This window comes from Ptychodera flava, chromosome 10 (assembly GCF_041260155.1).
Source record: "Ptychodera flava strain L36383 chromosome 10, AS_Pfla_20210202, whole genome shotgun sequence".
Taxonomy (NCBI): Eukaryota; Metazoa; Hemichordata; class Enteropneusta; family Ptychoderidae; genus Ptychodera; species Ptychodera flava.
In genome coordinates, this window is record NC_091937.1 from 43140185 (window position 1) to 43153275 (window position 13091).

At 38.9% G+C, this 13091-nt stretch overlaps 1 protein-coding gene across 1 annotated transcript in view; it reads right to left on the reverse strand.

Moving 5' to 3' along the window:
* Positions 1-13091, reverse strand: part of LOC139141677 (ralBP1-associated Eps domain-containing protein 1-like) — a 95412-nt gene that overhangs the window by 38757 nt on the left and 43564 nt on the right. Inside the window, exons 4-6 of the mRNA XM_070711262.1 lie at positions 12441-12528; positions 5280-5511; positions 516-1175 (exon numbers count right to left, since the gene is read on the reverse strand). Of these exons, the coding sequence (XP_070567363.1) occupies positions 516-1175; positions 5280-5511; positions 12441-12528 (980 nt within the window). The remainder of the gene's footprint in view (positions 1-515; positions 1176-5279; positions 5512-12440; positions 12529-13091) is intronic.

Genomic DNA, 13091 nt, shown 5'->3' on the forward strand with positions numbered 1-13091 from the left:
GAATTACCGTTATATGTAAACATTTCTGATTTGTTTTTTTCATGTTGGGAGCTGGAACTAACCAATCACCACATCATTTTTTTCAAAGACCTATTATGAGAAACAAACTTTTTGAGTTTGGGGCCTTACATATTTTTTTATTATGTGAGAAGAGAACTGCAGTAGGAACTGTACACACACCTTACTGACAATGCATAATATGTCACGTAGCATAGAAACAGCATAGGTCACTGTAAACAATGCTATGAGGCTATAGACAGGTGTGGAAAGGACCTAGGCAAACATATAGAATGTGGTGATGTTATCAAACGATACACGATTTGTGGTTTTGTCTGACCGGATTTTAAACTTCAAGTTCAATCATGCGAAACACTTGTTTCTTCAGTATAACAGATGGTCACATTCAATTCTGTTACACACATACAAACATGAGATTCAACCAAGACATGACGTTCTCCTCAAATTTACAACAACATGGTCAGTCAGAAAGTGTGGGTACTGGCATTTAGGCTTACCTTGAATGAGACCAGTAATGTCTGGTTGTAATGCTTTGAATTGGTTTGTGTAATACTCTCGTTGTTCTTCGTTAATCATCCATACATCATCATTGTATTGTTCATGTGTATGCTGTTGATGCATGGCCGCTTGTTCTACTAAATGCATGTGTTGCTGCGCTACACCTTGGAATATCTGCTGTTGGCTGTACTGTTGTTGTTGTTGTTGTTGCTGCTGCTGTTGTTGTTGTTGCAGCAGGGCCTGCTGCTGTGCTAGTGCTGCGGCAGCTGCCTGATGTTGCGGCGTTAGGGGCTGCTGGTGCTGCTGCTGTTGTTGTTGTTGAAGAGCTGCTGCTGCCGCTTGCTGTTGCAGAACTGCCGCCTGTTGTTGCTGTTGTTGAAGGACTGCCGCTGCTTGCTGTTGCTGTAGCATTGCAGCCTGATGCTGGCTCACAGCTTGTTGCTGCTGTTGCTGCAGCACGCCTGCCTGTTGATGGGTTACAAACGCTGCACTGGGTTGCTGTTTGTAAGGTGTTGCAGGTTGCTGTTGTTGCTGCATCATGGCTGCCTGGTGCAGTGCAGCATTCTGCTGCATCATCAACTGTGGAGATACCACGCCAGATTTTTGCTGTGCTACAATACCTGACGGCTGGACAACACTCTCTGAACTCTCCGCAGGAACTGAAAAAGCAAAAGCACAAACCATGAGCACATGATTCTAAAACTTCACATTGCTTTTTTCAAAGCTCCATAAGCTGTATCTAGAGGCTATTTTTTCAGAACTTTTCTTTTGTGATTTCCTTATACTTCTGCATTGAATTCCTAAACTGTAATTTAATGCCAAGTATTTAGCATATCAACACAACCTATATGAGTATAATCTCCATTGTTATTGTTGAAAATTGTATTCAAGTCCGGACTAGACTTCATTTGTAAAAAATAAACAATGATCACTACAGACACACAAGCTGTATTGTCAAAAAGAATACTTGAAATTTCAGCATGACGAATGGATTAGGGTCAGACACTGTAGTTCATATACAGAAGCAGAATACTGAAAAACTTGCCACAAGTTACAGCTTATGTTCCTTTCATTACTATCATTAGGCGAGTTCACCATTGGGACTGATATTTTGACTCTAAAAATTTTACAAATTTTAATCCTTACATCTAAAATTTAAAAGGATTTGTTGAACTGAGGCTTTAAGGACTCAGTTTGAAACTTACACTGAAATTAATATTAAACTGTATTGTTTTATGAACATCGAAAATTTAGTTTTTCCTACACGTATGCAATGGGAAAAATAGTAGCCACTTTGAATTTCCATGTTGATAAATTTGCTCGATGTTTGTTTGCACCTGAAGAATTCATGATGTCATTATCCTTTTAAGAAATCTTACCCTTTCCACCACTTCATTTTGGTTAAAACCGTATAGATTTTGGGATTCTCACTTGCTCTATCACACAAATTCCAATATTATTGATTTGTCCCGTTTATGTTTTCCCCTCCCCCTCCCTCCCACCATCTCTTGAATCTATCACTCCAATCATTGATTGCTCAAATACAACCTCTACACAAAACACAAAACTAGTCCCCATTGATTCCCTCCCCCTCCCCAAAACTACTAAAGACATGCTCTCACAGGACCTCATGATTGATGTACTAAGCCTGCATTCAATAGGCTTATGACCTTATACCGTATGTATCTCAGCTGAGAAAACAAAACTCTGCTTTGATACCATGCTACCAAATAAAGGTTCTCAGCTGAGGGCAAATGGCATAAGAGGGCTGTCTGTACTCAAATGAAGTTTGCAACAAACTCACATGGCATGTATAACAAGTCATCGTTGATGACACAGTCCCCACTTGTTAATGGGTGCTTTGATTACAGGTCCTCAGAGAGGATAGAGTCCTCTTCATTAGGTCTGTGATAAAAATACTTTTGAATAAATTCGCTTGATACATGTCTGAGTTGTAGTTCAGGACATGAAAAAATCGTAATAAAATGGCCGCCTGGCGGCCATATTGGATCGTATCACAAAACAAATCAATGTGCATATGTATGACATACGGTAGGTCAATGTCCTTGTACCAACTTTGATTAAAATTGGTTGAAATATGCCTGAGTTATGGCTTTGTACATGAAAAAATCATAACAAAATGGCCGCAGAGCAGCCATATTGGATCGTATCACAAAACAAATTAATATGCATATGTATGACATTGGTCAATCTCCTTGTACCAACTTTGAATAAATTTGCTTGATACATGTCTGAGTTATGGTTCTGGACATGAAAAAACGTAACAAAATGGCCACACGGCGGCCATATTGGATCGTATCACAAAACAAGTCAATGTGCATGTGTATGACATAGGTTGATGTCCTTGTACCAACTTTGAATAAAATTGGTTGAGATATGCCCGAGTTATGGCTCTGTACATGAAAAAATCGTAACAAAATGGCCGCACGGCGGCCATATTGGATCGTATCACAAAAAAAATTGATGTGTATAGCTATGACATTGGTCAATGTCCTTGTACCAACTTTGAATAAAATCTGTAGAAACATGCCTGAGTTATGGCTCTGTACATGAAAAAATCGTAATAAAATGGCCGCCTGGCGGCCATATTGGATCGTATCACAAAACAAATTGATGTGCATATGTATGACATAGGTCAATGTCCTTGTACCAAGTTTGAATATAATCGGTTGAGATATGCCTGAGTTATGGCTCTGTACATGAAAAAATCGTAACAAAATGGCCGCACGGCGGCCATATTGGATCGTATCACAAAAAGAATTGACGTGCATAGCTATGACATTGGTCAATGTCCTTGTACCAACTTTGAATAAAATCAGTTGAAACATGCCTGAATTATGGCTCTGTACATGAAAAAATCGTAATAAAATGGCCGCCTGGCAGCCATATTGGATCGTATCACAAAACAAATCGACGTGCATCTGTATGACATATGAAGTAATCCTTGTACCAAGTTTGAATGAAATCGCTTCGGGCATCTCTGAGATATCTGCGTGAACGGACGGACGCACGCACTGACGGACGGACGCACGCACGCACAGACGCACGCACGCACACACGCACGGACACGACCAAACCTATAAGTCCCCCCGGACGGTGTCCGTGGGGACTAACAAAGGGTCAGAAATCACCCATCAAGACTGTTGAACAAAAGTGAGATTCTCATGACAAAGACACAACCGTAGAAACCTAACGTGGAAATCAGGTGACTTTTTCTGCCCCTGGACATGGTAGTATACAGTACCGGTATATAACCATGATGCTATAACAGACCCAAGGCCAACATTTGGGAAGCATTACTAACACTTCTTTCCTTGCTGAGGCAAAATGAGGCCCTGTATTTCAAAATGAGACCCCGTATTTCAAAATGAGACCCTGTATTTCAAAATGAGGCCCTCTATTTCAAAATGAGACCCTGTATTTCAAAATGAGACCTTGTATTTCAAAATGAGGCCCTGTATTTCAAAATGAGGCCCTCTATTTCAAAATGAGACCCTGTATTTCAAAATGAGACCTTGTATTTCAAAATGAGGCCTTGTATTTCAAAATGAGGCCCTGTATTTCAAAATGAGGCCCTGTATTTCAAAATGTTGGCATATACTGTAAACTAGCTTTTCTCAAGCAACAGCTTGAAATCATTACAATTTGCACCTGTAAAAGATTTGTACATGCACAGCCAATAGAAACAATCTGACACTCTTAGAGAACGACATTGCTAAATCTTTCACCATGGTAAGCTTCAGTTTTTTATTTTTTTCTTTCACATTTGCACACCTAGGCCACTTTCATCTGAGTGCCTTGCATTTCAAATGTCATGACTTTCTCAATGATAATTCCAGTTCCAACCATGAACTGACCATCCAGTACTTACGGTTATTGAACTTTGTACATAACTACATATATTTATGACTGTACTGTGTGTATCCAATGTCAACAACAGAGAACATTCAACACCCTTGCAGAACACAGGGCCACATGCTACAGCCATATAGCAAAATCAATCGGTGCAAATCTGGCGGGTCCTCTCATGGCAAATAAATAAACCTTACTACCTAAGATGATGTTGAATCACACTGCTGCTTAGCAAACTACTTACATTCTGCCATCTTGCCAAACGTTCACCTGACTACACAATATATACTGTTAAACTTGCAATGCATGTGACCTTTTTTATTCCCCATAAACAGGTTCATGCTTTGACTCCACTCAGAACAGTGGGTTTTGTCTAAACCTTGATGGCAATGGGCTTTAAATGGTAAAAGTGGTAGTATAAATGGTCACATTGAGTTCAATGTGGTCTTGCTTTTGATGGTCACAAATTGTCTGTATACGTCTGATAATACAGTAAAACACGTATTTAGATAGTATCTTTTATTTTTGTGAATTTTGCTAAGTCTGTCAATTCGCTAATGTAACATGCTGCTTATTTTTAACTTTTCCCTTTATAAATTATTGTTAGGAAGGCTTTTTAGCAAAACTTAAAACCTGCTGACAGCAATGAAAATATGAAAATGCTAAAAAAACGTGGCTATATGAAGTGTTTTTACATACACTAGTTAATTAAAACCTGACCATGAACACTTTGAGAATTGTTATCAATACTGAAAGTTGCAGATGAATAATTGAATTTCTTATTTCAAATAATATAAGACAGCTATACAAACATTTACATGTTTTATGTAAACTGCGACAATGTGTGAGCATCAAAGCTGTTGATATGAACTGAAAGAGAACGGACATACCTAACTCATCTGTTTCGTTATCAAATGAAGCCCATCCTTTCTCCTTGAAGCTACCCTCTTCAAAGGCTTCGTTCTGAACTCCATGGCTGACAGCCCCCATGATGGGCAGACTCTTCTGTTTCTCTAGACTACGATGCAGCATTTGGGGAGAGTCGGGGGGCGAGGAGTGAGGGGAGCTGGCAGGGCTGGAGGTGGAGCTTGAGTTACTGCTCGACGACGCTGCACTCCCACTCTGTGGAACAAATCAAAGAGTATACACCAAACCAGTTTAATTCAATGTTTTTCTCTGTAATCGGAGAGTTCTGTCAAGTACACAGGGTGGTATTGGCTGATATTAAAAAAACATTGATATTCATATTTTCTACATTCTGTTTTCATATTTTTACATTTCTTAATACACTGAGATACAGCATATTAATAAGAATGGGAGGAAATTGTTCATATTAATATACTTTACCATCAATTTCTACAAAGGTTGAAGATTTCTCAAAACTGCATATATGCAAACCCATGGATTTCAATGGCGCCTCTTTTTCCTGTTTTCTGTGCATTTTGAACCTACGACAACAGTTGGAAATAATGGAAGATGGACCAAAACAGAACCCATGTTTGTGTCCAAGGTGGTACCCCAGTAAATAGAGTAGTTCTACAGTCATGTTGCCTGGGATCTCCTTGGCATATCATTGCAATTGTATTAGGGGACAACAGATATGGTCCTAGGGGTCCAAAACTAATTTACCTATGCATCACAATCATAAGCACAACCGCTAAAGGTGGGTGATACTGCTGAAAAGTTGTAGATAGTCTACTATGAACATGAACGAAAGACTTGACATCTGTGTGTTTGTTTGAGAGACAGCAGTAAAAGTTCAATATTAAATAGAAAACTTAATCCCTCAAGTTTTGCCTCATCATCTTTCTTCCTTTTTAACTTAATCCATTAAGGTACAGTAGAACGTGCTTCTGGACAGATATTTGAACTCCCAAACTTTTACAATAATTTTGTACTCTACCACTTGTGGAGGTTCATTTTGAAACTTATTAAGTAAATAAAGTTTTCATAGTTCACCAACTTATTTTTATGAAAATGGAAAATTTACTTTTCCCTTACAGAATTAACACAGGGATGGCCTCCATTTTGAATTTCAAGAGTTGGAAAATATTGGGTCAAAATACTAACAGTAATTCTGTAATGCGACATCTAAAGTTCTGACAGAATCCTGTATAGAAAGTCACTCGTCAATTCTATGGAGCATTTTACCATATATTCGCTAAAATTCCACGCAAATTGCAACTCATTTGTTGGTAACATGTAGCTTCATGTTCATGAGAATTAAATTATTCTGAAATGAGGGGAGCTCATGTTTATGCACTGTGATTTGAATTGTTGATTCATCCTACTCTGTTGGAATTAATAGTGCATTTGAAAGCTCACAAGTTACTTCACATGTTATGATATACACTGTATGTGCAGGACTGTATTTACAACATGATCTGGAAATGTTACTTAGAGCCAGATTGCGAAAGGAGCTGCCAATATGTGAAGAGTTACAGTTTGTCTGAGTGTTTTCAGATATTACTGCAGTGAAAAACATATAAGGAAAGCACATGTCCATATTAGGTATGTTCATTTGCATATACAGCTCAGTTTGGGATCCATCTGAGCTATGTGTACAACTACACACTAGTAAAAGAGTAGTTTGAAGCAATAATCCGCTATATCACGGAAGAAAGTTATGAGATAATGAGTGTGCATCTAGAATGACAAAAACTTTGACAAAGCATGGTTTGGGAAAATATATTTACGAGTATTATGCCATGGAAACCTGTCAGAGATGAGACAGTGTTAGTAAACTGTTTACATACCGGACAGATGGTTATGACATTGGCAACACCAAAATGTTGATGGTCAAGTTTAGAAGTACATGTAGGGATCTGAACAACTATTTCTTTCACATCAACAATTTACACTGTGCAGCCTCATAGTGCATTGATTACTGAACAACCCTTAACCCTTTAAACGCAAAAGTTAATTTTTGTCATCTTTACAAAATGTACGCCAATTGCAAAATATACCCCAGACAAATTTTTTTCAGATTTTTGCCAAAATTTTGATTAAAAACTGTAGCAATTGAAGTGTAATGAACATTTGTTCCAAAATTATCAAAACAAATACAGAAAAATTCATTAAAGTTGGTTTAATCTTGCACTAAAATTTTGGAGGGAAAAATCACAGCGCTAAATGGGTGGTTGCTTTAGTTCTCTACTATAGTTTATGATATTATCACATGAACTGGCCCGTATCTCCACCTGTGTGACGTACACCAGCACAGATAAGAAATCCATATTACCCCTGTTGTACGTCATCAACCGGAACTTTTTTCCTGCAATGGTACCATTCGTCGACGCGTCGCAACACAGACCGATTTGTCGTGATCGATGCCGTGCTCCGATCCCGGCCGTGCTCATGGAATTTTGACAAAAAGGTGACCCGGCGCGATAAATCCAGATATGGAAACATAGAAGGCATGTCCAACGAAATTCCAAGTCGCTAAAGCTTTAGCTATTCCCAAGAATCGAATGAGGATACCATCGATCATTTGGCTCAGTAACGTCACTGCTCAATGTGGACGTCGTCGTACCTGGCGATCGCCAAGCGACGTCGTACCTGGCGATCCCGGTTGGCGATAAACCCTAAAGACACACCTCAACGAAAGTTCAACTTAATAAATGAGTACCGTATAATCTTCGGGAAAGCGACATAGAAGGCACAAGCATAAAGTCATTCGACGAACAACGATAAATTTCCTTCATCACACAAATTATTCCGTCGTTTCTCGATCGAGACAAACCTGCAGCGGAAGGCTGTAGTGAAGACATATACAGCTGTCGATCTGTAGCCCTAACTCTGCAGTGCAGCGCTGTAGAATCCGATTTATTTCGAAAGTTGACTCGGACAACACTCACTGTATAACATAACAGAGTTCCCATCAAGTAACAAAATTGAGATGCACCTACGGGCGATACGTGTCACAGCAAACATCAAAGTCCATAAAACGAAAACATTGACGACTGAGATGGCCACCGGCGCGGCGGAGACCGGTGACGTACGGCAGTGCCCACAACAACAAGCGTACACTCTGTGTGTCATCGATCTGAATCTTTCGGGCTCGCCAAGGTCGTAAACTTGTGGTATTTTAAAAGCCACAGCATCTCTAAGAATGATAACTACTGTTTCGATAGTGCCATTGTATTAACTTCATAAATGTAATTGTAAATATTCCAAATAACTCAAAATACTATGGCTATCCGTCGTGTAGACGGTCACGGTACGGTGAAAGCTATGATGGCAGACTTGCCTTGGCATCGCTCCAGCGCGAGACAATGATTGACACGCGCACGTGACCGAATCCGGATGTCTGATTGGTGGACATACCTTTCGCTGTAGCGAAATTTCAGCTTAATCGGATTTATGAATGAAAGTATACCTGTAAGCATTTGCAGATCTCCTGGGTGACGGGCCGCTTTACTCGTTAAATGAAAGTAATCCGCGTAAATAAAACACAAAATCGCGATAAAAATCATGCAATTTGTTAAAATAATTTTGATCCATCCTCATCAAAGAAAAATAAGAAGACTGTTCATGTGATAAATATATAATCCCATGGTATTTTTCTCTGTTTGACGTCATCGTATACTCGTGTTTTTCGCTGAGCTGCACAACTTCTCGCCTTCGGCTCGAAGTTGTACGGCTCCGCGAAAAACACTCGTATACGATGACGTCAAACAGAGAAAAATACCATGGGATTATATATAAGAATTAAGTTTTCAATAATAAAGCCAATAAATAAATATTTACACATGCACACATTTAGACATCAAAAAAAGTTAAGTTTTTTGGTTTGTAGTGCTGGCACCTCAGGTTTGATCATCACATCATGCACCATCCATCTAATGATCACCGTGATATATGAAACTTGAGTTACAAGCATTTTAAATACTTGATGCGCTTGGAATGCTTCAATATTTATACCACTATGGGCTTAAATTATGCTTTGTTGGTTAAAAGTGGCAGGAATTAAGACAAGGCTTTTTTTGGATGTGTGCACTTGACATTTGGATACGCTGGATGTTGAGTGTGTTGATAGATTTGGAATTTTTGTAATATATAAATATTTAGTGATTCTTGGATAGAAAATGGTACAAACTAGTATAGCGCCCATCAAGGCTGGTAAATCTGACAAAATGCCCTTCCTTTAACACAACTACCGGTATATAGAAGTAAGCATGTAAACTTTCAATAGTTTTGTTCATGGGCCAATAAGGAAGACATTACATACATGACAGAAATAAGGGGTATTGCTATGGCATTATTGTGCCATCTGTAACATTGCCAGCGTAAGTGACTGTGTCTATGATCCAACACTTGGATAATAATACATGGAGGCCCCCTTGTAGAGTCGATTTTCTATGCTACCAGATAGATATGGAGTGTTGCTGGTACTTAACTCAACTCACATCACTGTCTACCAGAAAAGTAGTTTTTACCATTGGGGTAGGGTACTGTGTTTGTATCTATTGATTGACACATCATTATAGTCAGGAAACAAAATTTAAATCTTAGGAGTGCTAAATGAATTAGGGATGAATATGAATGGCTTTATAGTACTGGTATGATGGGCATGTCTGCGTGAAAATCCCCCTAGGTTAGTGATGAAAAGCTTGAAAGTTTAATCTGTATGAGATATGACCCTTAAAGTTAGTTATAAAAAGCACATATCCATGCTTCAAAGCTATGAGCGAATACACAAATCCAAGCTGTGCCACACTCAGGTGAGTTCAGCATGTCAAAGGTCAATAGCAGGTCACCATGTCAAGGATCAATGTGTGGGCAACACCAGAGGAAGGTCAGGTGGGTTGAACTCTACGAAAAGGAGAAAAATGATACCATTGATGAGGGGCTTCAACAATGATAAGGTTAGTCATACCGTATTACTACATGGTGATACCAGTCTTTCCACACTGGGGGAGTCTGGCGGACTCCTTTTTGGAGATAATTTAGGACTGGGAGAAGAGGAGGAAGAAGAAGAAGAACTAGACGAACTGGAACCGCTTCTTCTCTGCAAAGGAAACAATCACATTCAAACTGTTTGTGCAAATCTGGAAGTATGCGACGTGGTAATACGCTACTCTACGGTCTTTCATCTAGCTTCCTTTAGATACAAGAGAAATTACTGTTAAGTGATATGAAACCAGACTTCAGAACTTGGAAAAAATGACAGTCACAGACGCAACTAAGACAGAATAGCATACAATGTATGTGTCAGTTTGCAAAACAACACTCAGTAAAAAGATCTGATAAAAATACTGGTGTATCATGTTATATTTTGGGTAGGATAGGGGTGCTCATTGGATGACATAATAGCCCACTCATAGGCCTCTTAGCTTGCTAATATTACATCAAGTCATATTTCCAAGTTCTGAATTCATTTTCCATTAAAACAACAGGGTCAAAGAAACTTAAATTTAAAATTATGGGGGTACAGTCAAGAAAAATACGGAAATTCAAGGAATTATAAATCACCATATTATGATACATTGACCCCAAATTTCTAATAGACAGTCCAATCACACTATTGCACACACTAGGGTTGTACCATACGGTAGTTTGGCAGTGACAAGGGTGGATTTAATGAATTAAAGAAATCACTTCATTCATCAGTACTTTATAAAAAAAGCCTTCACCTTACACACCCACAGAAGTTAATTATCTTTAATGAATTCACTGCAACGAAACGCAGGATGTGAAATATAGATAAATATATTAGTCATGGCAATGAAACACACCATACCAGTATGAAGTGTAAGATGTTAGTGAATGATATGAGGACCTGTTAGAATCAGTTTATCAATCTTTGATTGTGTGCTTCTACCAGTGTGTGCCCATCTGTGTCAGTGTGTATCTATCAGTCTGTGTCCATCTGTGTCAGTGTGTCTATCAGTCTGTGTCCATCTGTGTCAGTATGTGTCTATCAGTCTGTGTCCATCTGTGTCAGTGTGTGTCTATCAGTCTGTGTCCATCTCTGTCAGTGTCTCCCAGTGTGTGCCCATCTGTGTCAGTGTGTATCTATCAGTCTGTGTCCATCTGTGTCAGTGTGTGTCTATCAGTCTGTGTCCATCTGTGTCAGTATGTGTCTATCAGTCTGTGTCCATCTGTGTCAGTGTGTGTCTATCAGTCTGTGCCCATCTGTGTCAGTGTGTCTGTCCTTCAGCTTGTTGGTCATTTTCCTCTTCATCTCTCTCTCTCTCTGTTTTAATAACACTCTATGCCTCTCATCAGTCTATCTGTCCACCAGTTTGTCTCTCCTATCTATTCCTCTCCACACCACAGTCTACCTCCTCTTTCTGCCAGTGTCTGTCTGTGTCTCTTTGTCAATCTGTCTCAATGTCTCTCTTTTCGCGCCAGTCTATCGATTAGTCTTTGTCACTCGCACAGCAAAAACAAAATCTCAAAGTACTCCAATATCACACCAGTATCATCAATGCTACAGACAGGTTACTACAGCAAACATGCTGTTCAGATAAACTGTTCAAAACAAACAGCTGCCACTCTGAAAATGCAGATGGCATTATCGGTGATTTGTTATGTAAGTTTTAAAAAATGCATATCTTTACAGTCTGTTGTTACACAATATGAATGGAAAAAACATGCTATCCTGCAACACAATGTCACTGTTAATGTTTACATCAGTGGCAAAAGTCAACCTTAGAAGTTTAGACCACCACTTTACATGGCATGCACATAAGGGTACCATACAAATATTCAGCCTACATTATTTCATAAAATTTATCTATGAATTTTCCTCAAAATACGGAAACACAGCGAATTCCACAAATAGCAATATGGACATAGTTTAAACAAATTCAAGGAAAATGAATTTTATTACATTTGTTTTCCCACAAATCCAGTAATGCTGAACAAGCCACCTTTTCCCATTGTAAGCCGTAACTAGAGCAAGCTGAAGGACGTCCCCATGGGGCGAATATAACCATTACAGCGACACATAATATCTCAGCTCCACTGTGTGACTGGACAGCATGCTTCTATGTCTCTAAACACAGATCTACACTAAGTACAAGACAGGGGGTCTGCAAACTCACCCTTTGGCGATACACTACTTGACCAGTGCGTATATTTTCTTTGGTTGGTGGTGGAGGCAATGCTACCTGTTGCTGTGGGGTGCTTTGTCTGTCAAGTAAAAAAAAACAAAAAAATAATTATGGATGATAGAAAACAAAAGAATTAATTATTAGAGATAATAAAAATTCTATTGTCAACAAGTTTAAACAATATCTGGTTTTGTTTGCATAGATTCCAAGCAGAGCTCTGCAGGTCAGTTATGCAACAGAGCTGCGGTACTTTTCACATTTAACAAGTCATCGTTGATGACACAGTCCCCACTTGTTAATGGGTACTTTGATTGCAGGTCCTCAGAGAGGATACAGTCCTCTTCATTAGGTCTGTGATAAAAATACTTTGATACAGATGGCACTAAATGGCCAAGAATGAGTTCCATGGTGATGAAAACATAAAACCAATGTAGGCCACTATCCTACAGGTCATTAAATGAGTCAACTGGGAATTAGTCGACAGGATGTTGCAAAATATTTTTTCATACTATCCTAACACTAACAGATTATCATCGGTACCATATTTCATAAAGTTTGATGCAGTATTTACAACACTATGAGATAAACATCTGTATCAAGTTTCATCAAATTTGACGTTGTATTTGTGGATATATCACTCTA